This window comes from Podarcis muralis, chromosome 2 (assembly GCF_964188315.1).
Source record: "Podarcis muralis chromosome 2, rPodMur119.hap1.1, whole genome shotgun sequence".
Lineage (NCBI taxonomy): Eukaryota > Metazoa > Chordata > Lepidosauria > Squamata > Lacertidae > Podarcis > Podarcis muralis.
Genome location: NC_135656.1, coordinates 72,113,800 through 72,134,401, shown reverse-complemented (window position 1 = coordinate 72,134,401; position 20,602 = coordinate 72,113,800). Strand labels below are relative to the sequence as shown.

The 20,602-nt window shown below is 42.8% G+C and overlaps 1 protein-coding gene across 2 annotated transcripts in view; it reads left to right on the top strand.

The window, feature by feature from the left end:
• The first annotated feature begins 1,626 nt into the window (after positions 1-1,626).
• Positions 1,627-20,602, top strand: part of CACNA2D2 (calcium voltage-gated channel auxiliary subunit alpha2delta 2) — a 537,538-nt gene continuing 518,562 nt past the window's right edge. Inside the window, exon 1 of one of the 2 annotated variants that reach the window (XM_077924744.1) lies at positions 1,627-2,252. In XM_077924744.1, the coding sequence (XP_077780870.1) occupies positions 2,128-2,252 (125 nt within the window). In that variant the 5' untranslated portion in view covers positions 1,627-2,127. The remainder of the gene's footprint in view (positions 2,253-20,602) is intronic. The other variant, XM_077924743.1, reaches the window with a different exon arrangement.

Here is a 20,602-nt window from a genome sequence, read left to right as displayed (position 1 = left end):
TGTGTTTAGGATTGCAGTGGCCTACAGTAGGGAATAAGCCCTATTGGGAGCTATTTCAGCAGAATCATGCATAGAACTGTTGTCCTACATAGGGTACATTGAAAATCATGTACCACTAAATCAGCGGGATTTAAATCAGAGGGATTATGCACCCTTTGTGCATAGTTGCTAGACTGTATGGAATAGAACGTTCACTGTGTTCCTTCTACCTGTTTGCCCACTAAAATCAACTCCTACCTTTCACAACATTCCCCCCATATTCCATTTTAAAATTTGGGGGGTGGGGTCGCATTTGAGAATAGTATTTTTAACAAGGTACAATGGAAAATAGGCAAATTTGCAGTATATTTTAAAAAAAAATTGAGATGGTAGAAGAATACACTTCTCAAAGTTAAGGTGTGCATGCAGCCTTTGGAGCATTATGCTGCCAGTTGCTGTGGAAGCAAGTACTGTAACCGGGTATTTTCTCACTAATGCATTATGAGAGGAGCTGCCAAATGTACACCCAGGAACATATTTGAGATTGGTCACCATGATGTCTGGAGGATTCTGCCTGTCCATGTTCGGTTAAAATTCAATTCCTAACCAGTTTCAAAATTAAAACTAGCCAAACCAAACTCTAGGCTTCAGGAATCTCCTCAAATTCTAAATTTGGCAAGGGTTTTCCAAACTCAGTTTAATAGAAGGCACTCCTAAAAGGGGATAGCTCCAACGAATTGCCGAGGTGTACCTTCACAGGGATCGCCCTCCAATTCTGTACAGTGGTACCTCGGGTTAAGAACTTAATTCGTTCTGGAGGTCCGTTCTTAACCTGAAACTTTTCTTAACTTAAGGTACCACTTTAGCTAATGGGGCCTCCTGCTGCCGCCAGAGCACAATTTCTGTTCTCATCCTGAAGCAAAGTTCTTAACCCGAGGCACTATTTCTGGGTTAGTGGCGTCTGTAACCTGAAGTGTCTGTAACCCAAGGTACCACTGTACAGAATTTCTCCTGCCCCCCCCCCCCCTATAATAGCAGCCTAGAGGAACTCGCAGCTGATGAGTCAGTTTGATTGGCAGGTGTTAACTTTCATGGTCCAAAGCAGTGGATGTACTCCTAGGGTATCTGAGCTACCTGCGTTGGGTGGGGGGGGGGGGAAGCTGGGCGCAGACTCAAGCTGAGTGACCTGCATTAAACTGCTTACACACCGAGAGAGTTTGCCAGGCTGGGGTAACTGGTACGCACCAGTAGGAGAAGGGGAAAGCGCTGCTGGTGCTGCGGCCGCGAAGTGGGGGAGGGGGCAGAAATCCGCTTCGCTAGCACTTGCGGGGTCAAGAGGAGCGCAAGTTTAACAGGACCCGGCCAATGTGGCTGCACCGACTGCCTCGCACGTGCCCTGGCGGCAAAGGCACGCGAGCGCGCCAGCCCCCCTGCTGCCACGAGCAGGCGAGGGCGAGTGCGTGACGCTTGGCGGGGGGCGCGCGCAGCAGCTCGGGCCGCCTGGGCCCAGCGAAAGGTCCAGAGGCTGAGAGGACGCTGCTTCGCCAGGCGCCGGCTGTCTCGGGAGCATGCGCCGTGGTGGCTGCCGAGGATGGAGAGCGTTCCGAAGCGAGGGGAGGGCGGCGGGAAGAGAGGGATGCGGAGAGGAGGGGGAGGAGGAGGAGGGATGCGAGGGGAGGAGGCTGGGCAGGTTGGCCGCCTATTTGAGGGAAAGTAGCAGTTTGTATTCGCTCAGTGTTTGCCACAGCGGAGCCGAGCCCGCCGCGTGAGGGCCGGAGCGAGCAGCAGCAGCAGCAGCCACCGCCGCCGCCACCCGCCTGGCTGGCTGTGTAGGGAGCCCCAGCCGCGCTCTCCCGACCCCCTCCTCTCTCGCCTCAGCCTCCCGAGAGCTGCCCCGCTCGTGGCATTTGAGTGTGGGGACGGAGGGCGGGAAGGAGGCTGCGGCCGCCACCACTTGCTTATAGCTGACTGGCTGGACTCTTGCGCCTCTCTGGAGTAGCCGGAGGAGATCCAGCGGCACCCGGTCCCTCAGAGAAGCCCCTCGCAGGTTCCCAGCCCGAGCGGGGAGGGTGTCTTTGGCAGCCCAGCGCCACCGCCGCCGGGGAGAGGGTGAAGAGTTGGTGCCGCCGCTGAATTTTTAATGGAAAAATGGCGTTCTCCGCTCAGACCTGCGGCGCATCTTGCATCGTCCCGGCTCTGTGCAGCCAAATAATCCTGTGCCTCGTCCTCTCGGCTCCCGCCGCGGATGGCTACAGCTTTCCCCAGCAGTACACGTAAGTGAGAGCCCCTCACCCATGTAGGCTGCCAGGGCAGGCAGGCAGGCACCTGGAAGTCGTAGCAGCAGCAGCAGCAGCAGCAGCCTCCGCCGCGGGCGAGTGCAGCCTCTGGCTGGCTGGCTGACGGGCGCTCGCCTCGCAACTTGATTCGGATTGCCTGCCGGGGGGCGACTGCTTTGGCACTTGTCCCACTCCAAGTACCTGCAGCGATACTACTTCAGATGTTCTTGGGGGTTTATTTATTTATTAAAAAAATAGTGCAGCCGATCTGCATTGCCCAGGGCTACTCAGATGTCGAGGGGACGTTGGGGGGGGGGGTGTCCCGTTTTAGTTGGAGCGGATGGGAGAAGTTGGCCAGCGCGCAGGTTCTCTCTCCCCCCGACTCCCGCTCGCCCAGACGCTTAGGCACAAATCAAGCGCTGTTCCGGATCCTAGCCAACTACCCCTTCCGAAGTGGTGGGGTGAAGTTGTGTGTGTACCATGTATCTATGTCTTCTAAAATGCCTGACCGAGATAACTCCTTTATCATTTTTTAAACAATACCTAAGAAACCCTTTCCTTAAGTGCTGAAGAAGCACTTAAGCAACTGTAAACAAGCAAAAGACCAACAGGACAATATATTAGCGTTAACACTTCGCTGGAGAACTGTTAATATGTGCAAAGTTTCGAAATACCACACGAAGTAGTGGGGAACATATTTAGTTGTGCTCCATTGTTTACACCTATATCTGCGTTTGAAATAGCTACGACTTCAGTACAAATGTTGGCAGCAGCAAATTTCTATTTTTAAACTCCTCTTTGCTGTGGCTTCATCAGTTTCTGCATTCTCTCTCCCCCCCCCAACACTTCTTTATATAAAACTGTTGGCGTGAGGGTCCTAACATAATCTTCTTAGGAGTGGAATGAAGGTTGCTGAAGTTCTTAAGGTTTTTGGTTTCTAAGTGGGATTCTTTTTTTCTTTTCTTTTTTAAAAAAGAAAAATACATATTGAAATTTTAATTTGAGTCATGGAAGAAACAGATGTCTTTTATGGCTTACAGGTGCACCCACACAAACTCTCCAGCCCAGGTATATATAGCGGAGTTTTAAATGACTAATGTATTGATAGTTGCATTGCATGCAGCATCTATGGCTCTATTGTTGTTGTTGTTATGCCTGAACTGAGACAAATTGATTCCAGTCTGCTGAGACCAAAGATTGGAAAGCATCCTACTATGAGATTGGGAGGTGAGAGGCAACATATCAAATGTCTTTCAGTAGCAAATGGTTTGCCGCTGAGGAGATTGCCACATTCATTGAGAGCCTCTTCTCCTAGACATTTCTGATCATGGTAGCTGCAGGAAATGCAGCATTTTGAGGCACAAAACATCACTGTTCTTGGGGCTTGGAAGTTGTCAGTGTGTCCATTTGTCACCTGCTTCTTTCAGCGAAGAGATGTTTTCATGACACAAATCAATAATGGTCACATTGACCTTAACATCCCATTGGTATTTTGGGTACAATAGTTTAGATTGAATCCTTCAGAGGGCTTCAATTATAATAAATTGGTACAACTATGATAACATATTTTAGCAATATTACTTGGAAATATATTTTTTATGTGTGTGACCTGCTGAAGGACACACTTGGCATTGAATGCTTGCTTAAAAACCCATGTCAAGATGCAATGTGGGTTCTTTCCTTAGAGAAACACTTTTTAGCCCTTATTTTCGATCATTATGGCTTGCTACAATGGTTTGCAGCCCCTAATGGTGCCCTCCTCCCCTTGTAAGTTTCCTGTATTATTTCTTTGCCCACCACAACACTCTCTCTCTCTCTCTCTCTCTCTCTCTCTCTCTCTCTCTCTCCTTCCTCTCCCTCTCCTCTGGAGGTTCCATGTTACATTCTTTCTTTCCTTTGGAGCTGAGCCTCCACACATTACTGACCCCTGAGACTTAGCGGCAGGGCTCCCTTTCTGTCACTTTCCCTGCCAAACATGCATACAAATTCCACTGGGATATAAAGTTCAGAGAGGTTTCTGCCTGGAGTGAGGGAGACAAAACACTTGTTCATTGCTAAATGTTTAGGGTTTGAACTTGCAGCCTTCCTGTTTGAATGAGTAGTCCTTACTCATGCAAGGAGTCTCTTTAGAAATAATCAGTTTCTCTCTCTGTGTGAACGATCACTAAAACAGCCCAACCACTCAATCATTCTGTGTCAGTGTTTTCCCAGAAAATGAATTCAGAACATAACACGGTTAATTAAAAATGAATTACTTTGTTGTACTTATACAAGTTGTAGTTCCTATTCAGATTTCTTTAACTTAATATAGTTTATAAATAACTTTCTCATACACAAGAAGTTAGAATTATTGCAAGATCTGTTCTCAACCTTTAGCATGAATTAATTATTGGGGAAATGGGCATTGTTGTTCCAGTACGCACGTACTTCACCTGGGAGTAAAACCAATTGAGCTCATCAGGACTCATTTCTGAATAGACGTAAATAGAACTGAATGGCACAAGATGTGTTTCCTTATCTGCTCTCCTTTAGCAGTGTCAGTTGTAGAAGTCACTGACTGTCAGGTGTGCTATACAGTAATTCATTTTTGCCAAGTAAGAATACTCAAGTAATTTATAACTATTTTAGACAGGGGGAAGAGGGATTTATCCAGACTGTGCAGTATAACATGAGGCCACATATGTTTTGGGGGAGCTATGTTAGCTGATATTACAAATCAAAACAAATAAGCCGATTTTAATTTGCCCATTTGGTGCTTGGATGTTCTATAAAAACCTCTCTTCTTGTATCTACAAACCTCATTGTAATGACCCTTGAACATATTTTTTTTTAAAAAACTGCATTGATAAAACAGGTCAAATTTTGCAGAGATTCTTGGTCTTCTGAGTATAAGGTAATTTTTTGTTATTTTGTACATTGCTCTCTCTGTGTGTATACATATGTTGCAGTTGACAATGAAGATTATGGGGTTAAGCCAAAGGCCTTGCGGAAAAGGTGGGTTTGAAGGAATATTTGAGGGGATATTGTATCACAGCTGAGAATGATACTGAGCTTTTAAAATTAGAAACACTCTTAACTTTTAGAGATTGTTCCTGCTGAATTACTACCTCTCTCTCTTTCTCTCTCCACACGGATGTAATACATACGGTATATATATAAAATTATCAAGTATAAGGGCTTAGCCTTCATAACTATTTCTAGAGCTGCCTCCCATTACAGCAGGCTGTCTTGCCTGCAGCATGCAGAATGATTAGAGTATTTGCACTTGGATTGCTGCGACTCAGATATGATTTAAACATTCACAGTGGTTTTGCATATCAGTTCCTAGTTCTGTCCCCTAGTAAACCTCTGGTGTTTCATATTATCTCTCTCTTCCTGGGTAGCATGGTTTTAATCATCTTATGCTGAGCTAAGGAAGGCTTGGCTCAGCCTGTTGTCTAACGTAGAATTTCTCATCGAGATTTAAAAAGCAAAATCCGAGATTGGAACAGGCCCATTCACTTGGGCATGTTGGGTGGTATGCACTTGATTGACAAGTTGCTTTTGGTGACTGGGTATGCCTGTGTACACAGATGGGATTAAGGGCTTTGCTCTTTGAGGCTGATTCTTCTTTTAAATACTTTTCAGCATTGGCTAACTGGTACTAAAGAGAAGCAGGATCTTGTGGAGGCTGATGTGGAGTGAAAGAGGATCCTGTATAACAATTGATCACTTAAGAAGCTATTCTCATGTTTGAGTCCACATTTAACTTATACAAGACCTTACTAGGAATTAAACTATGCGGGAGCAGAGCGGAGTAATCCAAATACAAATTCCAAAGCTGCAGTTGTGTTGGTCTGTTTCAATCAAAGCAACATAGATTCCTGTTGCACCTTAAAGGCTGACAAATATATTCAGACATAAGCTTTCATGGGTTAGAGCCCACTTCACCAGAGACAGAAAATATAAATTGTTATCAGCATTGTAACCTTTAAACAAGTTGGTTATCTTTTGTATTTGAAATAAATTTTCCAAAGGCTGGAGAGCTATTTCTGATTAAGGAAATGAATATGCTTTGTACCTACTGCTTTCCATAAATGTGAGATCTTTATTAGTTTATCCTATTGTCTGGCAGTATAGCTTATTTGTTGCTTTGCTTCAATTCCCACCCCAGATATAGTTATTTATTCCTATGGGATGCATAGTATTCATTTTTTTTTTAAATGACAGTTAGAAATGTTGTGTGATGTTTTGTCTGATATTAGGCATCACACATTTGAAAACTGGTGATATAATATAAACATGTAAAACAAAGATCACTGTGAGATCAGGATGCTGGACTAGGGCTCTTCTCATGTTCATTGACTACCTTTAAGACCCATTGAGAAATGTCCAGTCTTGCTGCTTTCAGCAAACCAGATGGTTAAGGGTCAAGCATATACTGTATGTACTTGGCAGTGGCGTAGCGTGGGGGGTGCAGGGGGTGCCGGCCGCACCGGGCGCAACATCTGGGGTTAGGGCAAATCCACGGGTTAGGGGGCACAAATCCACAGGTTAGGGGGCGCAAATCCACGGGTTAGGGGGCGCAAATTACTTGACTTGCCCCGGGTGCTGACAACCCACGCTACGCCGCTGGTACTTGGTCTAACTTCTCCACGCACTCTGTCTACATCTTCAGGACCAGCAACCTGAAAGGGATCCATGAAAGCTTGGTGAGACAGCACAATAGCACCATCTGTCTCCAATCTTGCTTCAAAAGTAGAATCAAAGTCTGAACTGATGCAAGTGATTTTACCTGTAAAAACTTTCAAAACAGTCACAGTGGTTCATGAGTTGTTCTTTCACTTCCCTGACTTTACCAGGTTGTAGAAAGCCTTTTACCACTGGAGAGGCTCCACTGGATGACACCGAGCAGATGTAATGGTGTCAGAGAAGTGAGATTTGGTAGCTGTCACCACTGCCAAAGAATAGATGATGATGATTTATTTATATGCTGTCCATCTGACTGGGTTGCCCCAGCCACTTTGGGCAGATCCCAACAAAATATTAAAAACACAATGAAACATCAAACATTAAAAACTTCAGTATGCAGCACTGCCTTCAGATGTCTTCTAAAAGTTGTGTAGTTTTTTATCAACTTGACACCTGATGGGCAGGTGTTCCACAGGGCAGGTGCCACTACTGAGAAGACCCTCTGCCTGGTTTCTTGTAACTTCACTTCTCAAAGTGAGGGAACCACAAGAAGGCCCTCAGAGCTGGATTACGATGTCTGGGAGACACTCCTTCAGGTATCCAGGGCTGAGGCAGTTTAGGGTTTTAAAGGTCAGCACAACACTTTGAATTGTGCTCAGAAATGTACTGGGAGTCAATGTAGATCCTTTAGGATTGGTGTTATATGGTCCCGGCGGCCACTCACATCCACCAGTCTAACTGCCACATTCTGGATTAGTTGTAGTTTCTGAATCACCTTCAAAGGTAGCTCCATGTAGAACGCCTTGCAGTAGTCCAAGCAGGAGATAACTACAGCACGTAACACTCTGGCGAGAGTGCACAGGCAGGTAGGGTCTCAGCCATCATTCCAGGTGGAGCTGGTGGACAGCCGTCCTGGACACAGAATTAACCTGTGCCTCCATGGACAGCTGTGCTCCCAAATGACCCCAATGATGCACACGTGGTCCTTTGGTGGCACAGTTACCCCATTCAGGACCAGGGAGTCCCCCACACCTGCCTGCCCTCTGTCCCCTAGAATAGTACTTCTGTCTTGTTAACTACAATCCATCCTCCAACCTCCTCCAGACACTCACACAGGACATTTACCAGCCTCACTGTTTCCAAGTTAAACAATAGATAGAACTGGGTATCATTTGCATATTGATGAACACCCAGCTGAAACCCCCTGATGGTTTCTCTCAGTGGCTTCATATAGATATTGAAAAGCATAGGGGATAGGATAGAGCTGTGAGGCATCCCACAAGTGAGCTCCCAGGGGTCCGAACACTCATCCCCCAACACCACTTTCTGGACACCCCCAGGAGGAAGGAGTGGAAGCACTGCATAACAGTGCCTCTAGGTCCCAACCCCCCAAATGGTCCTGAAGGATAAGATGGCAAATGTTTCTACTGCTCCTGGAAACTTGATGAGCACAGCTAGGATGGGTTAAATCCATCCTCTACCTAGGTTGGAGTTCTCACCCAGGATTAAATCCTGGACTGTGGTGATGATACCATTCAACCATCTAGCATCGAGAAGCAGCACATTAAGGCTTAACAAATTACTTAGATGTCTTCCAGGAGCTGTAGATCTGGAGTAAGGATTGGGAGGAAGACTGTTATATCTTCACCTCAATAGTAGGCCCCTGTCTAAACCACATTCTATGTTTATGCAGATTTTCTTTCACAACAGAGTGTGTAGAAAATGCAGCACCATGGTTAGCACCCCCTTTGTGAATGGTCTGCAGAGATCTATCTCAAAATTTGTGGAACACCGTATGTTCCTAGTCTATACTGAACACAGTTTGGGAGGACATTGTATTTAATAAAGGCATGTCCTCCCTGAAGCACTCTGAGACTCCTATGAGTATTATCTGTGAGAATCTTGGCTCTGCCTGAAGGAGCATTTTGTGGAAACCTGAAAGGTTGTAAACTCTTATCAACTGAAGTTGAAGATGGTCCACTAAAAGCTATTATCCTATCTGCTTGCTGAAAGGCTTGGCAGTCAGTTATGCAGCACAAACAGAAAGAAGATAGACAGGAAAAATGGTTGGCAATATTTTACCTTGTCATTAAATCTCCTTTCTTTTAACTTCCATCCAAGCTTGTTTTAGATGTGGCTCGTTCGGAAAATTAAATCAATACAGAAATAACTGATGAATCAAATTACTGCCAAAATCTTAAATAGTTCTAATGATACTTTAGTTTCCCCTCATTTTAAATTATCCGCACAGTTCTTTGCTTAATATAAAAATGCTTCCTTCTCTGGCAGGTGAGAAGAGGAATGCAATTTTATTCATGGAGTTCAGGATGTATCAAAATGGCCTGCACCTGGAGCAAATAACCAAGAAAAGTTGGTTGGTTATCTATGGTGTGTTCTGCAGGAACACATTGAACCATGCATCCACTCACCATCAATTAGCTCCTGCAGCCTGGCATCTTGGAAAATCAGCATAGGTTCTTCAATGAACACTAATAAATAAATAAATAAATCTTTTGTCTCTTAGCTTAGGCTGTTAGGCTCATAAATATATCTGAAGGTGAACTTTGAAAGCAAAAAAGAAATAATTGAGTCTAATGGTGGTTTATATTTATGTATCTATTAGATTAATTAATAAATTAATTAGATAAATAAATTAATTGGATAAATTAATTAATATTTTCCAATGTTCAATATTTTTGCACACAACTTGCATGAGTTGACAGCTAATGAAGCAATAAGATTTCCTCCCCTCCTGCAGCTCTCTGCAGCTCCCCCCCCCCAAAAAAAAATCAGCTCTAGATGTCTGGGAGATCCTTCAGAGCAGATTTTGATAGGATGAGGGGAATGCAAGGCAGGAGGAGAGGAGAAGCACGTCCATTTCACTCACTTGGATAGCACTGGATGCAATCCCTGTTCAATACCAGTGTGTATTTTTTGTAATCTTTTTTGTAAACTTCTTAAAGGTTTTATGACAAACAAGCAATATAGAAATTGTTGTGAAATAAATAAATAATAAAATATGATTGAAGAGGTATGCCAGTGTAGGCAGTGTAGGGTTGTGATAATAATTTCGAGAACTGGGATATAGTAGGGACTAAAAACATGAGTTGTGAGCAAAAAAGCTTCTGGTTTAGGTCCCACCTCAACCACAAATCTCTCACAGCTTCATCTTCTGTTTGCAGATAGAATAGTGGCCTGTCTTACAGGGCTGCTGAAGAGAACAAAAAAGCTTCATTTGCTGCTCATGCAGCCATGTATACTGTAAAGGTAAAGGTAAAGGGACCCCTGACCGTTAGGTCCAGTCACGGACGACTCTGGGGTTGCAGCAGGGACCAAGCAACGGGAGCTCACCCCATCGCGGGGATTCGAACCGCTGACCTTCTGATCGGCAAGCCCTAGGCTCTATGGTTTAACCCACAGCGCCACCCACATCCTATTCTGACTGTAGTGAGCCACAATCATACAGACTGAAACATACAGTTGAAAGTAGTATGTAAATACATCCTCACATATTTAAAGCCAAATCACTCCACTACCTCAGAGGCTTTTCTCCTAAGATCTATGCTGAGCTGGAAATGATTAATAGAATATTCATTCTGATTTGATTTTTCCCCTGTTTGTTTTCAAATCTGGGAACTAGTCATGCAGTACACTACAAAGTTTTGTTTACTTGGTGTTCAGTATGTGCCTTCAATTGTTGATCGTACTGCTCCATGTACTGGAAAATGTTCACCACAGTACAGTTAATAAAAACTCCTGATGAACTGGGTATTTTCATTCCCTTTCTGTGCTACAAGCACTTTGATAAGAAATGGTGGGTGAAGAAGGATGAACCTTGGTTCACAATGTTTTGTAACGAAATAAGGTCCAAAGAAACATTATGTTGAATGCCAAACCTTTGCAAAGGTGTGTGTGCACACCCACACCCAAAAGTTGTGATGATTTAAAAGCAGACCTTCACAATTTGTGGCCAGCCGAGCTGGACAACCCAATCTATTTTGGTCTGTCATTTGCTTGATAATCCTTCAAGCAAGCCCTTCAATACAGCTCCTTGAGTGATCTTAAGAGCTTAAATGAAACTCAGTGGAATCCCACATCAGGTGAGTAAAGAATCAGTTCTGTTGTGCCAAGTGGAAACACAGTATTTCAGTGTCTTGAAGCCTTTGGAACTGGCTGTGGATTCACCCACATGAGTAGAAAGGAAAACGCTAAGTGATACACATTGTATCTTAAGAAGACTCTTCAGTGAAGAGAATTCAGACTTCAGATAAAGAAAGCAGAATGCTTGCCATCAAATCTTTGGATCTCCCATATATAGTAACCAATAAATACAGTTCACAATACCCAAAATGTGTTGTCTGACACTTTTTAAGGCATTTCTGGATTTCAGACACAGCCATTATTAGTCTTTACACGCATTTTAGAATTTTTGGCCTTGATAATGCTTTCATGAATGACTCCAGAACTTTCCCCCATTTTCATAGCAATATAGAATATATCTCAAGAAAACACAGATACAACAATCAATACTACAGTGGTACCATGGGTTAAGTACTTAATTCGTTCCGGAGGTCTGTTCTTAACCTGAAACTGTTTTTAACCTGAAGCACCACTTTAGCTAATGGGGCCTCCTGCTGCTGCCGTGCTGCCGGAGCATGATTTCTGTTCTCATCCTGAAGCAAAGTTCTTAACCCGAGGTACTATTTCTGGGTTAGCGGAGTCTGTAACCTGAAGTGTATGTAACCAGAAGCGTATGTAACCCGAGGTACCACTGTATAAGAAAGAGAGGAAGTTCAGGTATCCTGAGTGCTATTTGTCAGTCGAGAGAGTGTACCCCACCAGCCCCATAGAAAGGAGAGCAATAGAAAACTTCCTGTTGTTTTGAGAGTGTGGGTCTTTTGTTTTCTAGAAGTTGAGTTCTTCTGCTTACCTATCTCCATATATTATGTATGGGGCACTGACTAGTAATTCTAGGATGCTTGGAAGAGATCCAAAGAAATGGACCTCAGGGCTGGGAACAACCAGGAACACAGATTGCATATCTAGGCTCTCAAGTTGCTTTCCCAATGTGACATACTGTTGTAGATTCACAGGTGTTCATGTTATAGGGAAAATGAAAAATCCAAGTGTCTCCAGTCAGTCTAAATTGGGAGAAAACTATTCCATGACCTCAATATGTCTTTCACTTTGGAACACATTTGTTGAACACTACTGCTTATCAAGAATGTTCTTTAATACCCACTCCATTCATTTCCAGTACCCCGAATGTGGTGTCTCAGTAGGGAAGCGAGGAAGTTTTGGGTAAAAGATTTATTTCCAGATACATACAGGCTGCTAGTGTGGACTTCAAAACCATCAGTCACTTGTACTATTTATCCAGTTTTTAAAGTATTTCACTTACTAATTAAGAGATCTAAAGGTGGCTCATGACCAATATCCTCTGCTGTGACTGAGGCATATTTACAGTGGAGTAATGATGTCATACAAGGGACGCGGGTGGTGCTGTGTGTTAACCCACAGAGCCTAGGACTTGCCGATCAGAAGGTTGGCGGTTCGAATCCCCGTGACAGAGTGAGCTCCCATTGCTCGGTCCCTGCTCCTGCCAACCTAGCAGTTTGAAAGCACATAAAAGTGCAAGTAGATAAATAGGTACCGCTCTGGCGGGAAGGTAAACGGCGTTTCCGTGCGCTGCTCTGGTTCGCCAGAAGCGGCTTAGTCATGCTGGTCACATGACCCGGAAGCTGTATGCTGGCTCCCTCGGCCAATAAAACAAGATGAGCGCCGCAACCCCAGAGTCGGTCACGACTGGACCTAATGGTCAGGGGTCCCTTTACCTTTACCTTTTTAATGATGCTATAATCAGCCTTTCCCAGCTGAGAACTACAAATTTGTTGTGCAGCAGGACAGGACAGGTTTGACTGATACCAAAATTTCATACACAGAGGCTTCTTTAGATCTGTGGCCTTCTCAAGCAAAGATAAATCCCTTCTCTAAGAAATCAGGAGAGTTTAAGTTTTTGTTTTTAGTTTTTAGTGTGTTCAAATATCACATGAGAAAAGGGTTCTTGCTCAGTGGTAGAGCATCTGCTTTGCATGCAGAAGTTCACAGGTATGGTTTCTGACACAGCCAGGTACAGCTCAGAGAAAACCCTGGCTGAAATACTGGAGAGTTGCTGCTAGTCAGTCTAGACATTGCTAAGCTAGGTGGACCAATGATCTGACTTAGTATAAGGCAGCTTCCTATGTTCCTATAAAATTACTCTTTAACTATGGACTTTAATTTTGCTTGGCCCAAGAACATCTCTAAGAAATGAAGTTAATAGGGCAACAGACTTTTTGTTCAGGGGTGGGCTTCTTTCCCTTCAAAATTGATTTTGGATGGGCAGTCTCTACCCCACCCCCTGCAAATCAAAGGAGAGGAAGTTTCTGAAACAAACTAAAGTTTGAAGCATGAAATAACTAAACCTGAATTAAATACAATTTGGGTTAAATAAGTTTAATCCAAAAAATGAAAGAAAGAAAAATTCTTCCCCAATGTTCATCATTACTTCTTCTTCTTCTTGTTGTTGTTGTACTGTTGCATTGTTGCTCTGAAATGAACTCTGTAGTGTAGATGAATACAGCCAAAATACCATACTGACACATTGGAGCAAAATATCCTGAGTACATGCAGTCAACACTGCATTTATTATGCTGGAAGTAAAGATAAAATCATATGTGTTTGAACTGGGGGAGGGTGGTTGGTTCCATTTTTGGAGAAGGGCTTCATCTCACTGCAAAGGTGAACCTAATGCAGCTGCTCACCATGTACAATAGCATAGGAAACCACATTTAATTATTGAAGGCCTGGAATCCAGTGAATGTTGCAGGATTCTGAACCTGAAGCCAGTTAGATGTAGATTGTAGCTTCACTGAGTGCACCACCCCCACCCTCAACTGCAGGGCCAGATAAGACACAGTGCTGTACTCTTTGGAAAACACTTAACCAAATTCTGTTTTTAAGAATTTTGTGAGCTTGATTGCATTTTATAATGACAGTAAAATGTATAGTGATGTTACAGGTTTAGAGGGTCAGTCCGGTGGTGCCCTGAGTCCCTTCCTGTTCTTGGGGTCCACTACCCAGTAAGAGTTAAAAGCTGAGTGGAGGATTCCATTGCTAACTAGGCCTTAGCTTGCCACTTAAGCACCATCATTGTTGTTGTTTGTTTAGTCGTTTAGTCGTGTCTGACTCTTCGTGACCCGATGGACCAGAGCACACCAGGCACTCCTGTCTTCCACTGCCTCCCGCAGTTTGGTCAGACTCATGTTTGTGGCTTCGAGAACACTGTCCAACCATCTCGTCCTCTGTCGTCCCCTTCTCCTTGTGCCCTCAATCTTTCCCAACATCAAGGTCTTTTCCAGGGAGTCTTCTCTTCTCATGAGGTGGCCTCAGCACCATCATTAGTACAACCAAAGAAGTTGCTCTCTGCGTAGGGTAAATGGGTGGGGCTTTCTCCTTCCCACCTGGCTGGTAGTTAGAAGAATAATAGTAGTTGTATGTGAGCTAAGCAGAGAGGCAGACGAGAAGTTGGTGAGATAGTTTTGATTTGTGTGGAATCCAAGCTGTGACTAATGGAGAAGCAAGACCTGTTACTACTGTGAGCCCTTCCAGCTTATGCTCAGTGTAAATAAATCACACTCTGTGCTGACCCTCATTCCAAGGAACCTGAACCCTCGGTAAGTGCCTGGAACCCCTGGAATCTCTCACCGCTCAAAGATTGGGGTGGTGTGTAACAGTATTATCTTTCTTACCAATTGAATGTGAAGCCTCAGTAGAGTCAACATGAACTCAACAGAAAGAAGTGTGTATCTGCCTACACATGAATGAGTGTGCAGTCTGTGAGGTATTGCTGTAGAAAATAATTTTTCTCCAGTCTCTCATGTTCTTAAATGAAAAAGTTCAGTGTTTGGTAAGTAATCATCAGGATGTTTTAGAAAGCTGATGTTGAATGTGACTCTTGTTTGTCTTGATCAATTTGTACTTAAGATGAGTAAAGCATTGTCTCTCTATATAGCCAAAGACAACAGAAATCCCAGGTTCTTTTGCAAGGCACACTTCTAGTCTGTACCTATGACTTACACTTACAATCCTCATAAATCAACCCAGAGACACATTATTTAAGCTTCAACAGCCATCACACATCTCCATCTATGAATGCTCTGTGACTGTCTTAAATTTCACAATGTTCCCAGCAGGATTTTCATGTTGGGCTTGTGTTAATTTTCTTCTAAAAGGGGAAATATAATCCACTTTCTGTATGGAGGTCTTAACTTTGGTGTGTATGTGCATGGGATAGTAGATAGGTGAGTAGGTAGCCTTTATTTTGGAGGGATGACATCTCACAGGTATTCAAATATAGGCCTCTATATACTGAGTGCTTCTGAAGTTTCACTACTCCAATGCAGATTTAGGATTTATAGTTGTAAGAAAAGTGGGATTGCTGAATGTGAGCAGTGCCAAATCAGGGAGAGGATAGATCAGAATATGCAGAGATTGGGCTTCAGTGCTCTCAATAGTTTTTTGTGCCTCTTTCATTGAGTAAAAGAACTATAATTATGAAAAAGTGGTAAATGTAGTCATATTTCGCTTATTTGCATGACATATTCATATGGCTGTGCATGATGCTTTTTGGAACAGAAGTTGAATCTTCTTTTGTGAGGGTGCATATAACCCACATGGAGTTAATCTGTGGTCCTCCTGCTTGCTTATCTCATGTTGCATTGTTGAGGTAAAGTAGAACTGTAAGTCATTTATAAAAGGGACAGAACCAAGTGTCTAGATTTCACCACTACTCTTACTTGGCTAAAAGTATTTATTCTGCTCTTTGCTCTGTGGTATCTTGTGTACAGTGCCATCTTTATGTGTTTCATTTCCTGTGGAAGGTGAGATACTATCTACTTTGAATTAGAATGCACCTGTGGGTGGGAGTATGCTCTAAAGGTGTGCATCAGCTTTGTGTGGGAGCCAATAGCAAGGCCAACCAGTCATTTTGGGGGTATTCTCCCCTGTTGCATTAAATGTCAGTGTCAATAACACCCTCTGAGTCAGTTTAGCCCCAAAGCCACAGATAACTCGGGTCGCTGTTGCTCTGTTTTTAATTACAGAATTGCTGTGTTTTCTATTATTCCTATGTTTCTTGAGATACATAGGCTCTGGAAGAAGTGAGACTGTCCAAAACGTTGCCTGTGAAGCAGTGAAGAGCTCTAGATATTAAGCACAGTAGTATATGATATGTAAAAAGTTAAAAGCTTCATTTAAAATATATATCCTATATTGCTCTTCTTTAATAAAGTTATAAAGAAAAGTTAATTCTCTTTACTCCCCCACCAAAAGGTCCTGGACCTATTTATCTGCAATTTAGCATGCTTAATCAACTCCAGAGTAGTTCCCATGTCTGTAAATTTCATCCACTTTGGCCAAAAGTGGGAAATGCGGTAACACTTTTTAGATTTTCCGCTATAGTGACAGGGTGGGTTAGAAGCCAAATTATAGACTGAAGCACAGGACAACCTAGAAACATCAGAAGTTTTAAAAACACACAGATGCAAGATGAATTTGGGGGATGGTGTGGGGCATGCACACCCTAAGTATGTGCATGCCCCATACGTACATATTTTGGAGCGGAATCTTTGACTTAATACTCTCTACCAGTTTCTGGCAGTGCATGAACCTGATTATTTGCATTGAATTCATCTTTAAAAAATAAAATAAAAAGCCAGTTAACAAATCTGCTCTTTAGCAGCTTTTGGGAAAGTAAGCATATGGCCTTCTCACTGGAAAGTGGGTCTGCCATGTCATATGGGAATCACAGATGAGTGGAGGATGTGCCTGCAGCCAAGATGAGCATGTGAGCAATTTAATCTACTTACTTCCATCTATAATTATATCCATCTTTTCACCAGCAGTCCTACCTTATGTTTCAGCATTGATTTTTTTTTTTGTCTTATCTCCAGGTTTTGAGGGGCTCTTGGGCAGGGATATCTCAGTGGGGCTGTCTCATGGAGTGGGCAATCTCCTTGGCACTGTCAACTCTACTCATCCATTGCCTTCTCCCTGCAGACCTGTACACTTAGAAGGCAGGTGAAAAAGCAGCAAAAGTTAGGAGGCGGGCCAGGGGGGTTAAGCAGTGGGGGACCTGTTGAAACATGGGCCTCGGAAGGTGCTGTATGATGTCAACCACGGACACTGTTCTTTTTTAGATGGAGTCTAAACCCTGATCTTGACTGCTTAGTTTTAGAGCTTCTGTCCATGCCTTATTTTTGCCTTATGATATAAAGGATTTTTGTCAGTACTTTGGTTTAGAGGTTGCTTGGTGTCATGACCCATGAAAGCTGCCTGCATTGTGTTAGTGATTTTATATAGTTGTCAACAGATTAAATACTTTTTCAGGAAAAATGCCTATGCAGGAATGGAATATTCCCGATTATAGTCAGAACACCAGAGCTAAGATACTCATCAATATTATGGAAGGCCCAGGCTTAAAACATGCATTGTTGATATTGACTTGAACTGAACTGAACTTTGGCACCTTTGTGGTGTAAACTCCTATGCATGTTTACTCAGGATGGAATGTCCCACTGAGTTCATCACTCAAAGTGATAGTGAGCCTATGCTTCCAAGTAAGGGTGCACAGGATAATGATGGCTTTTGATGATGGAAGAAAAGACGTGAATTTCATACTGCACGGTAACTACTAAATTTGACTAAGGGGAGTAGGAGAAGATCACCAAAAGTGGATGTTTGGAAATTCAGAAGTCCTGAAGAAGTTTTGCTTGTTAGCAAAACAATTGACTGAGCAGTTTATATATTTTAGCCTGTACAGCTCTAATCTTTAAGGTGCTTTATTTGCAGCACTCTGAAGGTTGCAAGAGTTTGTAATCCAAATATAGAAAGTGCACAATTTACATGTTTAGTATTTGGAATAAAGCCAATGTACCTTGCATATAGTTTCTTTATTTGTAGTTCCTTCCACTGCAATTCTTAACTGCTTGAAAAACTGCACTTAAAACAACAAATTTCCACAATGACAACCATTTCAGCATCTGCTGTTACCTTGAACCTGTACATATTCTAAAAATGAGATTGTATGTAGTGTTTTAATCTGAACATGAAATGCAAAGCTTTAGTTTATGTTGCCGTTGTTACCATAATTATAATCCAGTGTTAGAAACTGAGATATGAAAGCTAGGATCTAAGTGGCACCTTAAACCTAGGTTATGGGTGCAGCAATGGAATGTCTAGGCACACTTTTTTATAAGAAGGATACAAAGCTGAAAATGAATAAACTGTAGCTACAATATTATGTTCATTTTTCATATGGTCTAATGCTTCCCCTGCCCACCCCCCTAATATTCCTTAGAGGGTCCTTCTCCAGTCTTCAGAGAATAGCTGGAAGTGGGAAGGCAGAAAAATGTCCTCCTTTCCTTCCACTCTGCAGTTTTAATCTGAAATCTTAGGCGCAGCACTGCGCCCAGAGCTCAGAAACTCCTCACACTAATGAAATTCCTTGTCATAAAATGTGCTTAGAACAATGGGAGTTCGAACACTGTCACAATCTAGTTAATGGAATTCTAAACTGAGAAAGTTTAGACATTTTCTGGATTAACTCCATATCATTCCAATTTGATTTCTTATTTGGGTCGAAACCCAATCTATTAAATATGAACGTCTGTTTCATCTTCATTGACTATCACCGGGAATCTAAAACCAACCTTTTCTTCTCTTTTCACGTAAGTGGATAAAATTTGCAGACAATTGAGCCCCCTCCCCCATGTGGATTAAGCCTACCAAATTTCAGGCAGATCCATCTGGAGTATTCATGCAGTTTATTTATTTTTTAAAGATTTTTTTTTTTTTACCTTAAAGAAAATTCTGCCAAAATTAGATGCAACTTGCAGGCATGGCTGCCCTCTTTAAATGGATGAAGGCTGCCTAATTTCAGAGAGCTGATTTTTAACTGCTGGGGGAAAAACAACTGGAGAAGAAAAAGGCCACCCCAGTAGTCTAAGTCAGCCACCTGCACCCTGCTCTCACAGTCAAAATGTGGGGAAGAATTATGACCTATGTGAAGAAGAATAAAAATTCATTTATTTTTTTACTTGAGTATCTCTCCCCCAAATCGCCATGAGTGGAGTGACTTCAGAAAATGATTCACTGTGATTAAAAACTGGACATAGCCATCAAAATTCCCCCTCCCCTCAACACTCAACCTGTGGGCCTTTTCCCAGTCAGTTTGGTTTTGTTTCTTAGAAAAGAAAGGAGGCAACTTTTTGGAAAAACTGAGACCACAGAGCAATGTGAAAGCTTGGGAGGTTCCTGGTGTGCCTCAAGATGCCTTGTTAGGTGCAATCAACTCTGGAACATAAGATCATGATTCAAATCACCCCAATTCACCGTATTATTGGGGTACACACAGAGAGTCCCTACTAATCACCAAATTAAAATGGCCCATAGAGTTCAGCACAATCTCTTTCATTATGCAGCTAAGAAGAGCGAGGCTACATATTGTGTTATTTAACATTCTGTAATATTAGGATCATGTAAATTAAATGAATTGTGCAACATAAGCTATTTACATTTGGCTGTTTGCACACTGTGTAAAATATGGCTAGCCCCACACACCCCTCAGGAAGTGTTTTTAAAGAAACACAGTTTATGCCAATGATGGTTCTATTTCCTATCTGGTTATCCTTCTCTTTTTAAGAGGCTAGATGTGTTTATGTTAGCCTCGCAGGGAGCCAGAGTTTTCCTGGGGAAACTTGAGTCTCACAACTGTTATCCCCCATCAAATACTCACCTGGTTCTTAGCATGGATCCTATGATATTTTCTGAACATATCTGATTTGTGTGAGAATGTGTGACTGAGAGAGGAAGAGAGAGAAGCAGAAATTCCAGAGGCCATTAAGCTGGGTAATTTACATGCTTCTTGAGCCTGTGCCTAGGGAAATATATTTCACAGGTAATTTCAAATCTCTTGGCGTGTGGAAGAAGTCATTATTCTAAATAGAAAGGGTTGATGATGTCATACGAACCATCATGAAAGGACCATATTAAGAATCTGTTTTGTCTTCTCGAAAACAAAGAGAAACCTCAGAATATTATCTGAACAAGGTGTTTGGGCTCTCTAAAAAGAAAGGTTTGTTTGGTTTTATTAGTTTAAAGAAAGTGTTAGCGCTAAAAATAGAAACAAATTATCCTTGTTTTGTCTGTGTATGCGTGTTTAATCTACTAGGAAAGAGGAAGCAAAGAACTATGTTTTAAGAATCTGTCTTCAAAGAAAATCAGTTTGCTCCTAATAAATACATTGGATCTAGAGTCTTCAATAAATTTGCAGAACAAATTTGAGTTTTTTTCTCAGATTATCACACGAATTAGCTGATACCTTTCCCTCACAGTTTTCCAAATTATGTAGCTTTAACTCTGCATTGGGATGCGGGTGGCGCTGTGGGTAAAACCTCAGTGCCTAGGGCTTGCCGATTGAAAGGTCGGCGGTTCGAATCCCCGCGGCGGGGTGCGCTCCCATTGTTCGGTCCCAGCGCCTGCCAACCTAGCAGTTCGAAAGCACCCTCGGGTGCAAGTAGATAAATAGGGACCGCTTACAAGCGGGAAGGTAAACGGCGTTTCCGTGTGCGGCTCTG